Source organism: Microcebus murinus, chromosome 9 (genome assembly GCF_040939455.1).
Source record: "Microcebus murinus isolate Inina chromosome 9, M.murinus_Inina_mat1.0, whole genome shotgun sequence".
NCBI lineage: Eukaryota > Metazoa > Chordata > Mammalia > Primates > Cheirogaleidae > Microcebus > Microcebus murinus.
The window spans coordinates 50,836,509-50,857,736 of record NC_134112.1 but is presented as its reverse complement, the minus strand read 5'-3'; the positions used below and the strand labels follow the sequence as shown (position 1 = coordinate 50,857,736).

The 21,228-nt window shown below is 40.2% G+C and overlaps 1 protein-coding gene across 4 annotated transcripts in view; it reads right to left on the bottom strand.

The window, feature by feature from the left end:
- Positions 1-21,228, bottom strand: part of ABCB4 (ATP binding cassette subfamily B member 4) — a 65,576-nt gene that overhangs the window by 691 nt on the left and 43,657 nt on the right. For all 4 annotated transcript variants that reach the window (XM_076006462.1, XM_020289811.2, XM_020289813.2 and 1 more), the window contains 10 exons: positions 19,522-19,626; positions 17,725-17,802; positions 16,362-16,445; positions 15,141-15,344; positions 10,979-11,079; positions 9,226-9,366; positions 6,451-6,607; positions 4,775-4,972; positions 3,680-3,886; positions 94-240 (listed from right to left, as the gene is read on the bottom strand). In XM_076006462.1, the coding sequence (XP_075862577.1) occupies positions 94-240; positions 3,680-3,886; positions 4,775-4,972; positions 6,451-6,607; positions 9,226-9,366; positions 10,979-11,079; positions 15,141-15,344; positions 16,362-16,445; positions 17,725-17,802; positions 19,522-19,626 (1,422 nt within the window). The remainder of the gene's footprint in view (positions 1-93; positions 241-3,679; positions 3,887-4,774; positions 4,973-6,450; positions 6,608-9,225; positions 9,367-10,978; positions 11,080-15,140; positions 15,345-16,361; positions 16,446-17,724; positions 17,803-19,521; positions 19,627-21,228) is intronic.

Genomic DNA, 21,228 nt, shown 5'->3' with positions numbered 1-21,228 from the left:
TTTTGCTGTCAACAGTAAGAAGAAAAAAATGTAAAAAGAAAAAAAAAAAAAACCTTCTATAAATTAAATAGGACATAAGGTGAGAGGTCACACCTTTTCACTTTCAGTATCCAGAGCTGATGTTGCTTCGTCCAGCAGTAGGATTTGAGGTTGTCTGATGAGGGCTCGGGCAATAGCAATTCTCTGTTTTTGACCTCCTGAGAGCTGAGTACCCTTATCTCCCACTCTTGTTTCATATTTCTGCAAGTTAATAAAAGTTCTTTTACTTAGTAGTTGACAGTTCTATTTACAAGGAAAATGTTTAGAATAACAGTTTCTATAACAAGATAGTTGTCCACTTATTTTTCAAAACCAAACTAGAAAACTAGTGACTTTAGTTCTCACTAGTATTTTATGACAGAAAGTTGAGCAACAAGTTTTCATTCTTGCCTTTATCATAGTACCAGTTTATCTGATGTCACTGGAGTCCTATAAAAGTTAAATGCTAATACTTTCAAAGGTTTAAAATTTGTAATACTCATTCACTTAAACATTTGCTGAGCATCTGCTATGCCTAGAACTGTGAGAAAAAATGAATTCAGCTTTGTTCCTGCCCTAGAGAGAAAAAAAACGTAGAGCAAGCACTCATATAAGGTTAAGTACCAAATTAGTCATGTGTCGCTTAATGGCCAGGATATACTCTAAGAAATGCATTGTCAGGCAATTTTGTCATTGTGTGAACATTACAGAGTACACTTACATAAACCTAGGTGGTATATCCTTCGACACACCTGTTCAGCATGTTACTGCACTTGATACCATTGTGTTACAATTGCCTTATAGTATTTTTGTATCTAAACATAGAAAAGGGACAAAAAATACAGCATAAAAGTTAAAAATAGCATACCTGTATATGACACTAACCATGAATGGAGTTTGCAGGACTGGAAGTTGCTGGGGAGGGAGTGGTGGATGAAGGTGTAGGACATTACACTACTGAGGACTTTGTACACTTAGGCTATAATAGTTTAATACACCTTTCTTCAATAATAAGTTAACTTTAGCTTACTATAAACTTTTTACTTTATAAACTTCATAATTTTTTAAAATTATTGGTTTTTAAATAACATTTAGCTTAAAATACATTGTACAATTGGATATAATTTTTTCTTTATATCCTTATTTTATTAAGTTTTCAAAATTTTTTGTTATAAACTAAGACACAAACACATGAGCATATGAACACGCAAGGTCTTCAGAGGCAATATTACATGCATGGAGCTGTCATCTCCTGTGATAATGCCTTCTTCCAGAATACCTCTGGAAGGACCTGAGACTATTTTACAGTTAATTTTTTTAATGAGTTACCAAATATTTTGTACTGTCCATATTTGTATGTGCTATACTTTTATATATGACTGGCAGTTTTGTTTATACCAGCATCACCACAAACAAGAGTAATGCATTGTGGTATGACGTTATAATGGCTATCAAGTCACTAGGCAATAGGAAATTTTCAGCTCCATTATAATCTTATAGGACCATTGTAGTATATGTGGTCCATTTTTGACCAAAACATTATATGGCATATGACTATTATATACAACATGCTATGAAAGATCAGAAGAGGGAGATAGAAATCGTGGGGACAGGAGAGAGAAAAGAGGAGATAAATGAAGGAGAGAAACCTTTGTAGAGAAGTTTGAGAAGCTGGATCTTATGAGATATTCTAGGTGGAGAAAGAACATAGAATGAAGAGATGCAAATTGAGTTAGTTCAGTTTGCAGAGCTTATGTAGTAATGTACAACATGTGAATGACTTTCCTAAATTCCAATGTCATTTATACTAAAAGCTGAAGTTTTAACGTTTTTCTATTCATGAATCAAATATTTGGATTTGGATTTGACTAAGTCAATGCCTAAGACTTGAAAGGTTTTAAAATTTTATTTGTGAGTAATTTCTAATTATAGCAGAATATAAAGGCAAATTAAGCTCTAATTTAGTCCAATGGAACCTCAAATGCTGGAAGAATGCCATGAAATGAATTGTCCCTACCATCAATTTTAGAGACTTCAAGTATCTTTCCAGGACTACAGATGTTTAAAATGGACTCCAAATGGATCATGGACTTAAATGAAAAACCATAAAACTATTAGGAGAAAAATCTTTGGAGTCTAGGGCCAGGCAACAAGTTCTTAGACCCAACACCAAAAGCAAAATCCATACAGAGAAAAATTGATAAATTCGATCTTATCAAAATTAAAACTTTTGCTCTGCAAAAGACATTGTTGATGAAAAAGCTACAAACTGGGAAAAATATTTGCAAACTACATTATCTGACAATAACAAAAATATTTTAAAAAACTCTGAAAATTCAAAAAACATCCAATTAGAAAATTGGCAAAATAAATGAAAAGTCATTTCACCAAAGAATATATAGGTGGCAAATAATTACATGAAAAGACTCTGGTTCAGCATCATTTGCCATTGGGAAATGCAAATTAAAACCACAATGATACATCACTATACTCCTGTCATAATGGTAAAAATAAACAATGACAACAGTAAATGCTAGCAAATATTCAGAGAAATTGCATCACTCATACATTGCCAGTAGGAATGTAAAGTGGCACAACCACTCTGGAAAATAGTAACGTCTTATAAAACTAACCATGAAATTACCATATGGCCCAGCAATAGCACTCCTAGGCATTCATCCCAGAAAAATAAAAACTTGAGTTTGTGCACAACTCTTTATAGAAGTATTTATAGCAGTTTTATTTGTAATAGCCCCAAACTGGACATAACTCAGATATCCTTCAACAGGTGGATAAACTGTGGTACATCCATACCATGGAACACTACTCAGCAATAAAAAGGAATGATCTAGGAATACATGCCAGTTCAGGGAATCACGCTGAGTGACAAAAAGTTGATCTCCAAAATTTATATAATGCATTGTTATATAACAGTCTTAAAATAGAAAATTATACAAATGGAGGAGAGATTATCATTTGCCAGAGGTTAGGAGGAGTGAAGGTGGGAAGGAGGGGTGTGTGACAGTAAGGGGGCAACATGAGAGACCTTTATGGTGATGGAAATGTGCTGTATCTTGAATGGTGGTTACAGGAATGACACAGGAATCTATGCCTGCAGTGCAACTGCACAGAACTAAACACACTCATATACAAACGAGTACGAGTAAAACTGGGGAAATATGAATAAGATCAGTGGACTGTGTCAAAGTCGGTATCCTGGTTGTGATATTGTATTAGTGGATTTGCAGGATGTTGTCACTGGAGGAAACAAGGTAAAGAGTACATACGCTCTCTGTATTCCTTACAACTACATGTGACTCTATAATTATCTCAAAATAAAGTTTAATTTTTAAAAAAGTACAAGAGCTAAACCAAACATGATTGCAGTCTAAATGTAGCCCACCACCAGTTTGGAACCCTAGGTATGGTGCTTTGGACTTAGTATCACTTGCTTGCTTTTTACTACATTTGTATGAGGTAGGCATGATGTATTCCCCTTTAAAAATAAGGGCACTTGCTATTATTCTCAAGTGCCTTGTTCAAGGTCACAATGCTAGTAAATCAACACATTTTGTTACAAGACTTTGTATAACTTTGGGAACTGTTTTGGGGATTAAAAACTGTGGTCTGATTTCAGCTAGGAAATTACCAGTTAACTTACCTGGGGCAACGTCTCAATGAAAGGATGTATGTTGGCTGCTTTGGCTGCGCTCACAATTTCATCCTGTGATACAGTCCGGCTGTTGTCTCCGTAGGCAATATTCTCGGCAATGCTGCAGTCAAACAGGATGGGCTCCTGGGACACAATTCCGAGTCGAGCTCTCAGCCACTGGACATTGAGTTTCTTTGCTTGTTGACCATCTAGGAGCTGGAAACCAAAGTCCACAAATGATAAGGGTTTAAAAAGGAAAAGAAAAAAGACTAAACAGTTACCAGATCGTTTATCTGGAAGACTGTTGCATGTGGGCATCAGCAGTTGCTAAACAGCAAGCCTCATGCCTCTAAGACTTACACTGCAGAAGGCCAACATGGGTGACTTTTATGGTGATTATGCCACCCCTATCTTGATCTAATTGGCAAAAAGTGGCACACATTTGGCCCTGGGTTTTTTTCACACTCCTTTGTCCTTATCTGCCGGCCAGGCCTCTGTGCCATCCTGTGTCTTTAACAAGCCTGCATCAAGGTGTCCCGCTCAGATCTGCTGTCCCCAGAATGACCCCAACCCTTCAACTTGATTTAATAAAAGCCAAATATGGAAGGGCTGCAGGTTGAGGATCTTAGTCAAAGTTAGAGAGCCTGGGTTCAGGGTTAGAGAGAGAAGGCAAAGCCAATGGTGACAGGAAGAGAATAAGCAGGCACAGGCCTGTCCCGGGACTCTGCTTTTTTAATGCTGGAGGAGTTTGTGGTTCACCTTTGTATGCCAGTGAGTGAGTGAGTGAGTGAGTGAGTGAGTGAGTGAGTGAGTGAGTGAGTGAGTGAGTGAGTGGGAAAATCAGGCTGGCTGAAAGGCCCAAGATAAGGTAGAGGTTAATTTATGGTCAGTATTTTCTGAGCTACACTAAGTTCCAGATATTCTGCTCTATTGTTCCCATATATTTGCCTGATACGGGTGCCACTTTGAGGTTTGTAGAATGGGATCATTCTGTCAAACAGGGTTATTATAGTCCTCACTTGTCCAGTTTTTTCCATTACAGCAATGTTGGCTTGGCAACTTAAAATACAGCCTTAAATCAGGTTACTAAGAAAGTGTGCTCACCACTGTCCCAGCCAAGGGGTCGTAGAACCGCTCCAGGAGCTGGACCACCGTGCTCTTCCCACAGCCACTGCTGCCCACCAGGGCCAGCGTCTGGCCCTTCTTCACCTCGAGGCTCAGCCCCTGAAGCACTGGCACTTTTGGTCGAGAAGGATAGTTGAACACGACTTCATTAAATGCCACATTTCCTTCAAACTTATCCTAAAAAAATTTTTACATGTTGCTCTTATAATTGGTCTGATGATTATTGGAATTAGTAGTATTATTTCAAGGAAACTTTACCCAAGACTACAGTAGAGAAACATAAAACTCATATTCAGTGTAGTTCTAACATCAGGTAGTACCAGTAGCAAGTTGTTACGTAAAATGAAGATAGGAGATGGGGGTGTAAGTTAGACAAGAAAGTCACTGCGGAGAGTTATCTAAGCTCAATTTCTGATTCACTTGAGACATTCATTTAGCTTTCCCACTGCTGATTCTGAGGCTAGAGTCATGCCAGAGTTCAAAGGCCCAAAAGCTTGGGAATTTAGCAACAGTTTCTACCTGCAGTTTCAGTGGATAGCTTTGTCTCAAACCCTGGCAGCAGCTTCTTAAGCTTTCTTTATCTCACGGGTTACAGCAACTTTCTGAGAATGTGAAATATCAGGTAAAGTGCTAGAAAGATTGTGGGAATCCCAATCTCTTCTCTTTACCTACGAGCTTCCTGTACCTTAAGATGTGCAGCAGCTTGTATCACATACAACGAATACTCAGATCTGAGTTTAACTTTGTAGATGATAAAGTATAGAATTATTTCTCTCATTGTGAATAACATTATCTTCATACCAATTGTAACTTAGCTATTACAAAATGTGATTAAAGCCAAATTGCTAATTGTGAGGGGTCGAGTCATTGCACACCTGCAAGGCCCCGCACCCCCAGTGAAGCCGGAAGCAACATCCGGCTTCTAGAAACTGTTGCTTGCTTGCCTGCACCATAGAAACTGTTGCTTGCCAACTTTGCATTGTTTAAACCCCTGTATAGTGGGGCTACCAGCCAACCAATCATGTTAAAGGTCAATGCATGATCCACGCGTGATCAGCCAATGCATAGCGTATGCACCATAAAAATAAAAGGCACGCTGCAACCCCGGTCGGGGTCCTTGCCTGCAAGAGTGGCCACTGCGTTGGTGCTCTGGGGCTTGGACCCTGGCTAGCCAGAAAATAAACCTCCTCTTATGTAATTGCATCCTCGATGTCTCTGATTTTGTCCGGTGGGGCTATAGAAGGTCAGTCCCTAACAAGAATTATTTCTCTCATTGTGAATAACATTATCTTCATACCAATTGTAACTTAGCTATTACAAAATGTGATTAAAGCCAAATTGCTAATTGCATTAATATGACAGAATTATAGGCATATACCTTTATGTAGAAATGACTAAATTTTCATGGAAATCATTTAGTTCTAGTACATCAGGTTTTACTTTATTAAAATTTTTGGTTTGGTAATCTTTAGAATCCTTGAAATTGCCTGTGGAATTTTAAGATACCAAAAAAGATGGTCAAGTATTAGCCATGTAAATATCACAAAGCAAGCTAAATATATGCCAATATAATCACCACAAATTTATCCTGTAGCTACAATCCAGCAGAGAGCAAACGAATTAATCAAGCATTGGTCAGGCAGCAGAGAACTCACAGGCCTCAGTCCCTCTTCACTGTCGCTGTCAATCAAAGGTTGTCTTTCAAAAAGCATGAATAGGTGGGCTGCAGACAGCTTGGCTTTAGCATAATCTGGAGCAAATGAACTAGCATGTCCGAGAGCCACTGCACCAAACACAATTGCAGAAAATACCCTAGGCGGAAGCAGAGAATCCAAACCATTAGCTTATATAGTTAGCTCCACGATGTCTGAAAGTCCAAAGGCATACTGCATACCAATATCTATCTTTATTTCCATAATCATACCCGTCCCCCCACCCACCCACACTTCTAAGAAATTCCAGTAACAGAAGAACCTTAGGCAAGATCCCCTGCCTGAGGATTTGCCTTTTCTCTACTCCCCTTATGGCTTCCCTTCCCCTAATTAGGGAGCCCCTATTAGTTAAAGTAACTTTCAGGAAGTGGCTTATAATTGAATCTGTGATCTCAACCAAATTTAGTTGCTGTATATACACTTTTTAGAGTTGAAGGAACTGAAACACAAAGGGCTTTAGGGGCTTGATCAGTTCCAGACATGCAGTGATATTTCCTATTAAATCTATAGCCCTTTCAGTTTTGTGGTTTCTTCTATACTACCACACAAAGGATAATAATCACCACTGTAGTCAAATAATTTTTATTGGGGAAAATAAGCCTTTACCAGAAATAGCTTTTCTTTTACAAATTACTGATACTACACTGAAAAAAACAGGCGTTTTAAGGGTCTGTTTGCTAATCATAGATTATTTAAAGGATGGATATTGACTATGACAACTTTTAGGAAGGGCTAAATATCCTGAGATCTTGGGAGGCCGAGGTGAGAGGATTGCTGGAGCCCAGGAGTTCAAGGTTACAATGAGCTGTGGTTACACCACTGTATTCCAGCCTGGAGACAGAGCAAGACTTTTTTTTTTTTTTTTTTTTTTTAAAGACAAAGATCCTGAGATCTATGTCTCCACAAAGCAATTTACTTCTGACACCAGCGCTCCCCACCAGAGAAAAGGATATAGGCATCTCTATCCAGTAATAAATAATAGAGAACTTTAAGTTTTCATCTCCCAAGCTTCTAAATCTAAGATATTAAAATGTGTTTTTAATACCCTAGGGCCCAAGATGGTATACTTGAGAGTAAAATTACTAAAAATTAAGTTTTAAAATAGTGATGAACAACCCACATGTGGCTGCATAGTTTCCCTGTACATCCGGTTATCTCGTTTTAGCATAAAAGATTAAAAATCTGTCTTCCAGTTATCCCAAATTTAATATTTCAATCATTTAAAGAAAAAATAGCAGAGCCAATTTTCTCAATGATATTTTTGTGGACAATACAAGTTGCACTCTAAGTTGTAATTCTCAGCTGATATTTCCATTTGTCCCTTCAAAACCACTTCTCACTCTCTATCCATCTCTACCTCGTACCATCCTAGTCTATGCTCTGTCTGGGAGAGGCTGACCATCATAAACCGTACCCAAAAGTTTTCTCATCCTCTGGTTTCAGGTGGGGTTAGACCAGTGAAAGGTGCTAGAAGGGGTTGGGTGGTCTGCAATTCTGGGCAATCTTTCCCTCTTCTTGCCTCTAGGCTTAGGGTGGTAGCAGCTCCTAGCTGGATACTGCTTACCTTGCCATGCCTTAGTAAACAAACCCTTTAGCAAACTCTTCAGTTACCCTACTGGCAGTGCCATTTGTTTCCTGCTGGGATCCTGACTGATAAAAAAATATACAAAACCTTTGTTATGATAATCTTTTTTTCTTTTTGAGACAGAGTCTCACTCTGTCACTCCAGCTAGAGTGCCCTGGTGTCAGCCTAACTCACAGCAACCTCAAACTCCTGGGTTCAACTGATCCTCCTGCCTGTAGCCAGGACTACAGGTGCACGTTACCGTACCCAGCTAATTTTTTCTATTTTTAGTAGAGACCGGGGTCTCGCTCTTATGCAGGCTGGTCTCGAACTCCTGATCTCAAGCGATCCTCCCACCTCAGCCTCTCAGAGTGCTAGGATTACAGGCGTGAGCCACTGCACCAGCTTTCGTGGTAATTTTAATTTTGAATGGAAACCAAAAGAACACTCTTAAACACTTTAACTTTTCTAGTCTTGACCCTGTTTAAAAAAAGGACAATCCCTACAGCTTTAAAACGATTCCACCATAACAGAAACACACCAAATGACTTAAGAAGGAATGGCTGACTCTTTCAAGCCTAGATTGCAACCTAAAAGAAGATACTTAACATTACTTTGAAAAGAAGACTGCATCAATCAGAAAACCATTGGTTAGCCTTGGAAACCAAGAAAAACAGGAGAGGCTAAAAGGCAAATGCTGGCAGGACCCTCTCAGGCCTGGTTAGAGGATAGAGTGCCTTTGCCAGACTTCAGTCAAGCACTTCTGTCCCATTGCCAAGGCCATGTTGTAGTTGCAAATAGCAAGCCATTTAACCCTCTGTTTTGAGTCCATGATCACCAGCAACTTTCCAGCTATGATTTATTTCTGCCTATATTCTACAATGAGAAAATTTGCTGTCCTCCTGGACTGGGGTTATAAAGGTAACTAAAAACATGCTTTATGATCATTTTCATGAGCTTGGTTAATATTAGTTCACTCAGATGATGATTTTGGACAAGATCAGATTTCTCTGCCTGCCAGGGTGAAGACTGGTAAATTTAACTCCCTGACCTCATCTTTGGACAAATGAGTAATTTTTTTCTACACCAAACTTTTATATAAACCTACTGAAACCTTATTATAGAATAAGCTTAATATTTTTAAGGCTACTTACAGAATAACATCTCTGAAGCGCATATGTCCATTCACAATGAGATAGGCACCAAATCGAAAACAACCGGCATAGGAAAAGTACATAAATGCTTGTGAGATACTAAAAGTAATTCCATAGATGTGTGCCTTCTGCACTGAATTCCTGAAAAGCAAATTGGTATACTCATAACCATCTCTTCAGCCTCCCTTAGCTGTGTAAATCTATGGAAAGATCTGGCATCAAAGTCTGGGTGACCTGGGTTTAAATTTTGCCTCTCATTATATTAATATTAGTTTGAGTAAATGACTTAACCTCATTCAGCATCAGTTTTCTGATTTGCACCGCGCAGGTAATCACTCTAACTCAGAATCGTTTTGAGAACTAAATAAAATACAAACGTCTTGCATAGTGCCTAGTTCATAATGCTGCTCAAATGATAGCTGCTATTATTATTACACATTAACATCTGATGACTCAGATGTTCAACCACTATTATGTAAACATGGTTGTTGTCAAAAATATCCAGGATGTCAAAGTTAGGACTGAAGTTTGAATTATCTGAATGTGCTTTCTTATTATTCTTTATTATCTTATCTCTTAACTAGTTGTAGTCTCTTTGGTCAAAATTCACATTTCAGATGAATTATGAAAAGTTTACATAGACACACACAAGAAGTCCTTCCCCAAGCTAGAGCCTATCAGCCCCATAGACAATTCATTTTGCACCATTTCTAATTAGACCTCATGTTATACTTTATTATTTTATACTTTATTAAGCTTCTAAACCCTCCTAAGAGCCATAATTTAGTTACTCTCTAATTAGAAGGCAGGCATTTGGCAAAAGAAAAAATTCAAAGTATTACTGATTTGGATGAAGTTATGGGCTGTGAGCATGGTGTTAAAATACTTAACATTACTGAACAATTTATAATTTATAACCAAATTAAGAATTAGCTTCAGCTTTCTATTCTTCCTTCTCTTTGAAATTCAAAATAAACCATAAGGTCATAGGTAATGGTGTATATTTATACGTCAAATATCAAATGGACAGAAAAATGTAGCTGCATATTTTTTAGTATCATATAAAGTATACATAACTCAGGAGATGGGATAAATTGAGAATTTTAAGTATCTCTGTTCAAATTTGCAAATGTTCAAAACTATTGTTCCAGTCTAACAAAACTGTAATCTAAGCTGTGTTCAATATTGTTTGTGTTGAAAATATATTCATTTGTAAGACCTGGCTTACGACTGGTGGAAACAAGTGGCAAATAGTGCCACTGGGAATTTCTTGAATTGCCCAACTGTAAACCGGTGAAATAGGCTGCATATCTTTGTCTCGACGGTTGGATCTGGTCCCCATTCAGAGAACACATGAAATACTTTTCTCTGGAAAATACCAAATAAGTCTCATCTTTGGTTCAAGTCTACACATTCCAAAGAAAATAGTGGTTTGAGCAATTCCTTGAAAGAATGTTTATCCTGAATCACCCAGGTGGGTTATTTATGTTTCTTGCACTAATGACTAAATACTTGCGCAATGCTCTGTACCTTCTAAGCTCTTGGAGACCTTATTGTTTTTATGTGATGTAAAAATCTAATCTGTTATCCAGTCACATCAAACAGCTACTTATTTGCAGTGAGATAATTATTGAAAAAGGGTCATCCTTATAGTAAGTCATTGTTTAGATAGAGCAACAGAGGTTTTTGTTAGCTTTAATAATTCAGCCTTAGGAAAACACTAGGTTCTTAGTAGCAATTATATGTTCATTACCTGTAAGGTCCATACAATTTTTCAACATACATTGATTCAAATTTTCTTTCCTGGGTCAAAGACACAACTGTCCTAATATTTTCTATTGCCTCAGTTGCAATCTGTAATACAAAACAGATTTTCATCAGCAGTTGTGCTTTTACTTCTGAAATAATGAGAACTATAAGACCTGGAGCTCTGTCAAAAGTATCCTGAAGGTTATGATGGGCTTTAAATTCCTTCAATTAAAAGCAAAATGCGTAACGTATTCTTCAAGACTCACTTTATGACAAAACTGGTACCTCTGGTTGTGCTAGGTATGGTAGGCAAGTCTTCGTGTGACCAGAAAAGTTGACCACCTTAAGGCAAGAACAGAGCCCTTGACACCAAGAGCCTGGTTCTAGTCCCAGTCCTGCCACCAGGCAGTTGTATGACTGGCTTTAGTCACAAACCCTTTGTGGCCTTGCTTTCTTCATAGGGTTGGGTCCTAGAAGAAAGGATTAGGCTGTGATTTCTAAGAGCCTATTAGAGGTGCCAATTATTTCCTCCCTGCATAAACTATTTCTTAGAAAAGCTGTCTGCCCACAATTGGGAAGGAGATCCCAACTGTAAACACCATGACCCTGTTTTAAATCCCTGATTAAATCAGGGATAGGTACCTGACTAATCTGGGCTAATCAGATTTGGTTTCCTGGCCCTGGAAGCAAGTGCTTGAACCCAGAAGCCCTGTGGATTCAGAGGCCGATGTCATCATTTGAAGAGTCCCACTGGGTATGTGTAGGAAGCTGGTCTGCATACTCAGCAATTGAGGAATGGAAGAGCAGATGCATAGAGGCTCAGCGATAATAGAGCACACGGCTGTAAGAGCCAGTTAAACCGCCTGTATTTCCCACACTACCCTGTGTCCTTATATCAAATCTCTTTTACTCAAACCAGCTAGAGCAGTTTTCTGATTCTTGCAGCCAAACCACCCTTGACAAATGTATATTGTCTGTGACTTAGCTATTTAAATTATAGTTCTGCAGTTGAATCATCCAAACCATCAATACAGGTAGCATAAGATTTTATAATAATTTCAAGCTTTTATCATTTTTAAGACCTTTACCTCAGTTCTCAGCTTCTGTAATCAGTTAAAAGCAAGATACTTGGTACTTTAATTATATATGAAAAAATCGAACAGATGGTAATCATGGCAAGAATAGAATACATTTATTGAGTTTTATCAATAAATACTTGTGCCAAGTATTACACCATTTTCTGATGTGACATCATTTAGCCTCACAATCCTGTAAGGTAAATATTATCCTGTTGCCATAGATGAGAGAACATGAGGCACAGAAAAGTTCACCGATTTGCCTGAAGCTCTAGAGTTAAAGAGCAGGAGAGCAAGGATTCCATGCCAGGCTATTTGATACCAGGTCTGTGTTCTTAATCCATTATGTTATTCTACTACTGCTGCTTCGTAACTTACACCAGGAGAAACCAGTTGTTAGTGAATTTACACTCAACTCTTGATTTTCCAGTCATGGATTAACCACTTCGTGGGTTAGATCAGCACAGCAGGCCCCTAATCCCAGTAACCTGCAGGGCCTGAGTCAAGATGGTTATGAGGCAGCCTCCGTCCCCCTGCCTGCCCAGCAACCAACACCCTCGTCATCGAGCCCTGTTGGGAAAATTGGGATGGGACTGACCTCAAATCCTGATGTACTTTAACCATGATTGATTAATCTGTACCCACATAAATGACAGCATTTCTTTTTGAATAAACAGTGATTTCAGGATTTTCCAGGACCTTCTTTCTAACTCTCATTCTCGGTTACTCAGGTGTTGACTAGGTAAACAAATTGAACTATGATTGAATTACTGATAATTAACATTCAAAAATTTTAACCTCTCATTTTTTAAAACCCTATTAGGTTAAAACACCTACTTAAAAAAAAAAAAAAAAAAAAAAAAGGTGAAACTGAGCCAGGCATGGTGTCACACCTGTAATCCCTGCCCTTTGGGAGGCAGAGGCGGGAGGGTGGCTTGAGGTCAGGAGTTTGAGACCAGACTGAGCAACACAGCAGGACCCAGGACCCTCTACAAAAAATAATAATAAAAAAAAATTAGCCAGGTGTGGTGGCCATGGCTCACACCTGTAGTACCAGTGACTCGGGACACAGGCATGGGGATTGCTTGAGCCCCGGAGTTTGAGGCTGCAGTGAGCTATGAATCTCACCACCGCCCTACACTGCAGGCTAGCCTGGGTAACAGAGCAAGACTCTGTCTCAAAAGAAAAAAAAACCTGGCCAGTCTGAGTTATTCATTTTCTGATCCCTAGAATAATAAGGTCTTAACTGGAAGAAACTTAGGACAGTGTCTGGTACAATTTCTTATCCACCCACATGGACAGTGAGGACCAGAGAAGTTGGGGACTTTTTCCAGCATTACACACTGAACAGCAAGCCCAAGACTAACCTCCCAAGATTATGTTTTGTTTCAATACTGCTTGACTCTAACTGACCTACTCTGCCAAAATTCTGATAATTTTTTGTATTATTTACCATTTGTAATAGAGCTAAGACTATTAACTAGATTCAAGAATTTCCTTTCATATAACTTATCTAAGAATAATTTATTTTCATTCTAACTATTTTCCTTTCTAAAGTGTGCAATGAAGCAGGGGTGGGTGGGGGAATGAACAGAACCACAGGGTATTTCTTCAGCAGTTAATTGTGACACATGGAAGTCAAGGAAATGATGCCCTACAACAGCGGTCCCCAACCTTTTTGACACCAGGAACCGGTTTCATGGAGGACAATTTTTCCCGGACTTGGGGTGGAAGGGGTGTGGTGTGGAGCTCAGGCAGTGATGTGAGGCCCGTTTTCTAACAGGCCATGAGCCGGTACTGGGCTGTGGCGCAGGGGTTGGGGACCACAGCCCCAAAGCACCCACAGTGAGCAGCCAAGAGGATCTTCAAGAACTTTGAACACTCAGAGGCTCCTAAGTCCAGGAGCCATGCACTGTCCTAGACAGGTCCCACCCCAGGAGAGAAGCCACGTGAGGATGAGAAGAAAGTATCCTAATGGAAACCTAGTGCGATACTGACACTGCAGCTGACACCAGTTACTAGACGAGGGGAAAGGATTTCATGGTACATAATTGGTTTAGTGGAAACATGCTTGGCTAGAATTCTAATTTTCCCCCTCAATGCCACATATCTGGAGGAATTCACTCAAACTCTAGGCTTTCCTCCTTGTGGAGATGCTATCTGTCCCAACTCTCATAACGGTTCCAGCAACACTTGTGAAAGGGCTTTGTAAAGGGCAGCCCTACAGAAACTATACCACGATTTTCATTCATTTTCTGCTTCGCCTCCTAGTGTTTCATGAAGGGTAATATTTCCATAAATAAAAGTGTTCGTGGCTATAATCTACATTTAAATGCATGTATAAGTAAAATATTTATATGTAGATTTAGATAAACACAAAGAGGCTACATAGTAAAGATAAGAGCTTGAAATTAGACCTGAACTTGATCCCAGCCATATTTTTAACTTCTGTTTGAGTCTCAGGTTCCACATTTGTAAAATTGGAGTAACTTTAGTGTCTGCCTCATTGGACTATCATGAAGATGTGATGAATTGTCACAAAGAAATTCTTAGTACAATAACCAACACAAAGAAATTCTTAGTACAATAACCAACACATAGTTAAGGCTCAAGTGAATGTTCGCCCAACTGCCAGTGTAGTGACAACCAAAAATTGAGGCATCACTGCCCTCTGGTGGCTGCCCACCTTCATTACAGGAATCACACCAAGAAGAAAAGAACTCTTATACCAGAGAATGTCCATCCTTCAACAATTCACTTATATTCTTCAGACTTAAGTTCTCCTTATCCATAGAATAGGAATGACATTTGTCATAACAATGGCATTGGGACATGAAGTAAAGATAAATTATACTTTGAAAACTCAGAAGTTCTATATAATAACCACCATGTAAGTGCTGTCTATGGGCTAACAGCTTTACATTAACCACCTCATAGTCAAGTTCTAGGCAGTAAAATATTTCATACACAGCACTGAAAATTATTAGTTGTAGTGAGCACAGTTACTAAAACCTGCATTTTGTGATAAATAATCCAAAAAAACACAAGTCTAAAAACACCACATACTAACTGGAGCCTTATTTGACCCACCTTTCCAGCAGTTTCCAGTTCTTTTTTGTCTCTTCTGGCATTTCCAGCCAACATTTTCATTTCAACAATTCCTGATACAGCAATAATTGGTACAACCGATAACAGCAAAAGGGTTAACTGCCAACCGTAGATAAATGATATGATAATGCCAGTTCCAAGGTTAGCAGTATTCTGTGCAATTAAAGCCAACCTGGTCCCCGTGGCCTGGAAGAGAAAAAGAATAAAGTGGCTCTGTTTTAAGATCTAAATCCACGAGCTCCAGCCTCGGGCTCCGTGGTCAGAATGATGAGAGGGTTCTGTGCCTGGGCCCACGTTTGCTCACTTTCATTCCAACAAACCCACCACACCTGTGCTCAGCCCACGAGGCTCTGCAGGCTTCTGTTATGCCTTTAGATTCGAATTCCTCTCCTGCCTGCACGAATCATAACGACTCTGCTTTGTGGATGGGCTGTGGGGCACGTGCACTTTTTCATGGAGGCCACATTCAAAGAGGAAATTAATTCCAGTGCACCTGGGTAATTTCAAAGACCATTTGCTTCAAAAAGTGTAAAAGTGTAAAATTTATACACTCCCACAGACTGTTACAAAATGTACATATCCTCAGGCGATCCCCCACAAAGCACACATAAGCATGAATCATTGTTTGCAACACTGAGAAAACCAGGGTGGCTGTAGCAGACATTGCTGTCAACTCTCTGGCATCTGTTCGCCCCTCTCCTCCGCTGTGTGGAAGCAGTGAGCTTCAGAGTGACCAACAGACCTCAGTTTCAGGGTTGGGGGCCTAAGCCGCCCAAAGCACCGCCTTCCCCAGAGACAGTTATTGGTTCAGTGTTGGGCACGTGACCCAAATCAGAGCTTGTGTTTGGTGGTTGAGGTAGAGGCACATACTCTACTCTTTCAGTGGATGGGAAACAAGGAAGCTTGTAACTCTAATTGCTCCTGGCAGCCGTCCTATGACTGTGGGGAAACAAGCCTTGGGATGGAGCCAGTGCTGAGGATGGAACTCAGAGCCACACAGGGAGAAGGAAGCTGGATCCTTAAGTCTTTGAAGCAGTGAATTGATCAACCCTGAAGCCTAACCCTCTCCTTGTATTGTTTAGACCAGTTTGAGTTGGATTTTCTGCTATTTCCAACTGAAAGCTTCTTACTGGGTGGAGCTGTGCCATGCGTTTATTCTAAACTGTGTTCAAGGAAAATACGAGTAGAGTGTAGTCTACATACTCCTTGGACTTGGGCAGCATCTGTGGCAAGTCTTGTAGAAAGTGCACCAGTACTATTTGCAGGATCATCGAACCAGCTCATGTCCTACGGCACAAAATAACACCTTTAAATTAGTTCAAAATGAAAACAAAACAAGCAAAGTTTGCTGAAACTTCCCAAAGTTCCAGTCCTGAGGGAATACCCACACTTAATTTGAGTTTATGAAGGTTTAGGAGAGAGCTCACATATAAGGTAGAGTCCTTGGCCTGCCCTGAGCACACACCCACAGACTCCACCAGGACCTGGTGGGGGCAGGGAGAGTGTCCCGGACTGGGGGTGCTCACCCGGATGGCGGCCATGCTTCCTGCCAGCCCCACCAGAGGCTGGGGCCCCGTGGTCAGCCCATCCACCCAGTCGTCACAACTTGCACTAAAGACACTTCTGCCCTTATGTGGTGCGATTTCTCGCAAAAGGTGGTGAAGCTGTGTGGACCATGCTCTTTTTGTAAATTCTAGACACGAGAAAATAAACACTGGCTTCTCACCATACTTTCATTCATTTTGTATTTTTAAACATGGTTTAAAAGTATGTCTGAGATTTTAATTTAGTTGTAAGCTACTCATCCATAGCATCTTTTACTTTCAAGTAAAATAGTTTTTCCTACAGAGCAAGAGTTTAAAAGATACTGAAAAAAGATTTACAAACTCAGACTTGCTCAAAATGTACTACTTGCTAGGTGCCCTTCTGTGAACAGGAGTTTACGTAATCAATTCCTGCCAATTGGATGGACAATACCCTGGCCCTCCCTTAGGCATTCTCTCTAAATATAGAAAATTCATGTTCGCACATTTTCCCATATGCCCTGCACTACAAGGTGAACTAACCAAGAGAGCAGAACATGGACACTGCTAGACAAAACAGCGTCTGGTACATAGATAGTCATGTTTGAGTGAATTAGTGTAAAAACAGAGCTCAAATAAGAAAACAAAACTCAATTACCAACATTTGGGAAAGCCTACAGTTAATACAGTCGGGTGTGGTACATGAACTTAAATGCTACCAACCACCTTTTTCTTTATGTAAAGGCATCCTGAGTGTCAACAGACTCACGGGGGCCTGCATACGATCCAGAGAAGAGCTCTAAGTCCTCGAAGTGATAGTGTCCATGTACAGAGAGTTGCAAAATAAGCCAAAACTACCAAAATCAAGCCTCCATAAAAAAAACCTGAGAGATCTTTGGATATGGAAGAACCAGGACAATTTGCAGGACCCTGACCATACCCTGGGCAGAAAACGTGCACATTAGCACACCAATAAGAACAGGCAGAGGCTTAAAGTGAAAGAAATCAGAAACACCGGGAGGCATTCTCCAGCACGCACCTACCTGTCTCAGCATTGCTTTAAAGGCCTTCGACCGAAGCCTTGTGGTAAGGATCTCTCCAGCTTTCCCAAATGTGAAGCCCTGATTGAGAAAAAAGGCTATAGTTCCTTTTGATTCTCACTCGTATTCAGACCCAAGTGTATCTATGCACATTGACTTTACATTTCTTGTATTTGTATGTTAATCAAATACAGGTAATATATTTGATTAGCCTGTAGCAAATACATCAAAGTCTCAACTTAAAATTCGAGCTGCTGCTGCTGCTAAGTCATTAGTATGCATTAGAATCATAAGACCAAAAACCTTGAACGTGTCCAGTTCTGGCTTCTAAACCATTCTGAATAGGTTTATTTTTCAAAACTCTCCAAGACAACATCTCAGTGACAAAGATACCGTATTTAACCACAACGTTTAGTGTGTTCCTAATACTTTCAATAAAACAGCTGAAAGCAGAAGTAACAAAACTCTACACAGGAATATGTTCTGGTTCCCACAGTGCAGAGGGAGGATGAGAGAAGCAGGCTTCAAGTGAATCTGCTGCCTTCCCAGTCACAGCTCCACCTGCGCTCAGACTGGGGCACAATTGGGCTACTCTTCCTCCCCACGCCTCCTTGCCAATTTCCCCAAATTCTCACATCCAGACTGGAGAGTAGCCCACACGTCCACAGCTGGCCTGGCTTTTAGGGCACTGGGATGGTTGGCTCTCCAGCCACACTGTGAGTGCTGGGGCAGGCATGGGGGGGACACATCTGAACCCTTTATTGAGCTAGGATGATGAGAGATCAGGGCCTGGGGTGAGTCTGCCCCAGGTGTTCCTTGTCCAAAACCAGGCCGCCCTCTTCCTCCTCCTCCTCCCTTTGCTGGCAGATTGCTGCCGGCCCACAGCTCCTATGCATCAGCACACTGTTCCTGCAGCCCCTGAAACACATTTTTCTAACTAGCTCCACTCACATGCCAGGGGTGAAGCAGGGCCAGGTAACTGAGTTGCTACTAGCAAGGCAATGATTTCTAAATAAAAGCCTTGGTTTGCTTTTATCATTGGTTCAACAATAATAAAAGAGAAGCACATGAGCACAACTAAGAAATATTATTTTGCTGACGTAATAGATTGTCTTTGAAAGGCCAGTGAGGTGCCCACTGGGTTAAAGAGAGAAAAGAAATTTGGGGAGAGGTCTGCACAGAAAAGAATAATTAGAGCAAGTTTGACTAGTTAGTTCATTTTGGCCAGGTCTACAACATCAAAATGCAACATGTATGATCTTTCAAATAGTTCGTCAATTAGGTAGGAAAAGATCAGAGAAGTTACTTGGTATTGTGTAAGGAGTAGCAACAAAATAGAGAATGCTAACAGCTACAATGCACACTAACTTGAAGGGCACACTTAAACTGCACAAAAGCAAATTATGTAACCAAAACCTGTGTACCCCTGTAAAATTCTGAAACAAAAAATAAAGAAAAATGGAAAGAAAAAAAAAAAAGAAAGAGAATGCTATTGTATTAGCATTTTTCTAGTCTGCAACCAGTTGAATTTAAGTGGTTCTTATGTTCCCTGGTGAACTGAAGCCTCTTTTCTTCCTTGGTAATGAATGTTTGCTGAGGACAAACGCCTAACAGGATACAAGTTAGCATGCAGGGAAGTCACCGTTCCTCCTGCCAAGGGGTCCACCCTCTAAAAGAGCCTTGTACCAACTGTGTTTGAAATTCATTTCAGTCTAAGGATTTGAAAGCTCCAATAGGTTTTAATTAGTTTCTCTAATTGAATTATAGACTTGATGAGAAGGGCACATCATGGGTACCTACCTGAAGGAAGAAAGTAAAAAAAGAAATAATTCCCAGACCTAAAAAAAGCAACGAGAACATGTTGCATTTCTGCTGCTTCACTTCATCGTCCCCTGGTCCAAAAATCTACAAAAGAACATTTAAAATACCCACTTGGATTACAAGATCCTTGTTTATTCCTCCCATAGATCATGGCTTCACATTTTTAAAACTAGGCATTGAAGATGCGGGGCTTTTTCTTACTGTGGTAAAATATACATAACAAAGTTTACAATGTTAACCATTTTTAGGTGTAAAGTTCCGTGGCATTAAGTGCATTCACATTGTTGTGCAACTTTCACCACCACCCATCTCCAGAACCTTTCATCATCCCAAAATGAAATTCTGTGTCCCCCAGAGCTGTGGTCCCCAACCCCTGGGCTGCGGACCTGCACTGGTCTGTGGCCTATAAAGAATCCGGCCACACAGCAGGAGGTGAGCGGCGGGGGACCCAGCAAAGCTTCATCTGTATTTTCAACCGCTCCCCACCCTCACATCACTGCCCGAGCTCCGCCTCCTGTCACATCGACAGTAGCACTAGTCGCAGGAAAACAAGCTCAGGGCTCCCACTGACTCTGCATTATGGTGAGTTGTATCATTATTTCATTCTACATTACAATGTAATAATAAGAGAAATAAAGTGCACAATAAATGTAATGTGCTTGAATCATCCCAACCATCCCTCCTCACCCCCAGGTCCGTGGAAACCAGTGCCTGGTGCCAGGATGGCTGGGGACCACTTCCCTAGAAAATGACTTCCCTCCTCCCCTGGTAGCCTCTGTTCTACTTTCTGGCTCTATGAGTTTGAGGACTACGTGGTTATTAACATGGGTGGAAACACTGCATGTGGACTGCAGGTGGTTGCACATTTTAGCATTTGTTCCTCTTCCCTTGCACTCGCTGTTCCCTGTGACTCCTCCCTGCCCCAGCCCTGGCTCTGGCCCCAGCCCTGCACCTCTCACTCCTTCGGGCCCCTGCCCAGAGAGGCCTCCCCAGACCGACCGTATTTTCTGAAACAGCACCTCGGTCTACCGCCCTCTCCTGCTTTTAAAACACTTGTTATCCCTTGACACATTATATATTTGTCTTTTTGTTTGTGTCTTGTGTGTGCCCAAGTAGAAAGCGTGCTGTTCAAGTCACCACTTGGCTTATTTTGTGGGCTGCTGTGTCTCTAGTGCCCAGCACTTGGGATATATAGGAGATGCTCCAAAATATAAACACAGTCCATGTAGCTCTTGAATTGCAAGAGAGCTGGGGATTGCTTTGTTTTGAAATTTAAAAAGATTTGGACATACAAATGGATGAGGCATGCAAAAAAAGCAAAAAGAAAAAGAATTGGGGAATCCTTTCTAATTTATTATTTTTTGGCTTGTGGTCTTAATTGTAGAGCAAGGTCCAATGTCACAAGAATAATAAACTCTTAACATGATGGAGAATAATTCATCCTTGAAAAAAAAAGTAACCCTGATGATGTTAGAGATTGACTAAGGTGGTTATAAAATATAAATTCTGGATGTGATGGAGACTTAGATATTTCTAGTAACTTCCTATAACTAAATTCCCCAATAAATTTAATGATTGGATAGTATGAGTTTTCTCTTAGTTTCAGACTCCCCAAGTCTTGGAAGGATTGCTAAAACAGTGAGGTAGTGGCTATCACTTTTTGAATACTATGAGGCAAACACTCTT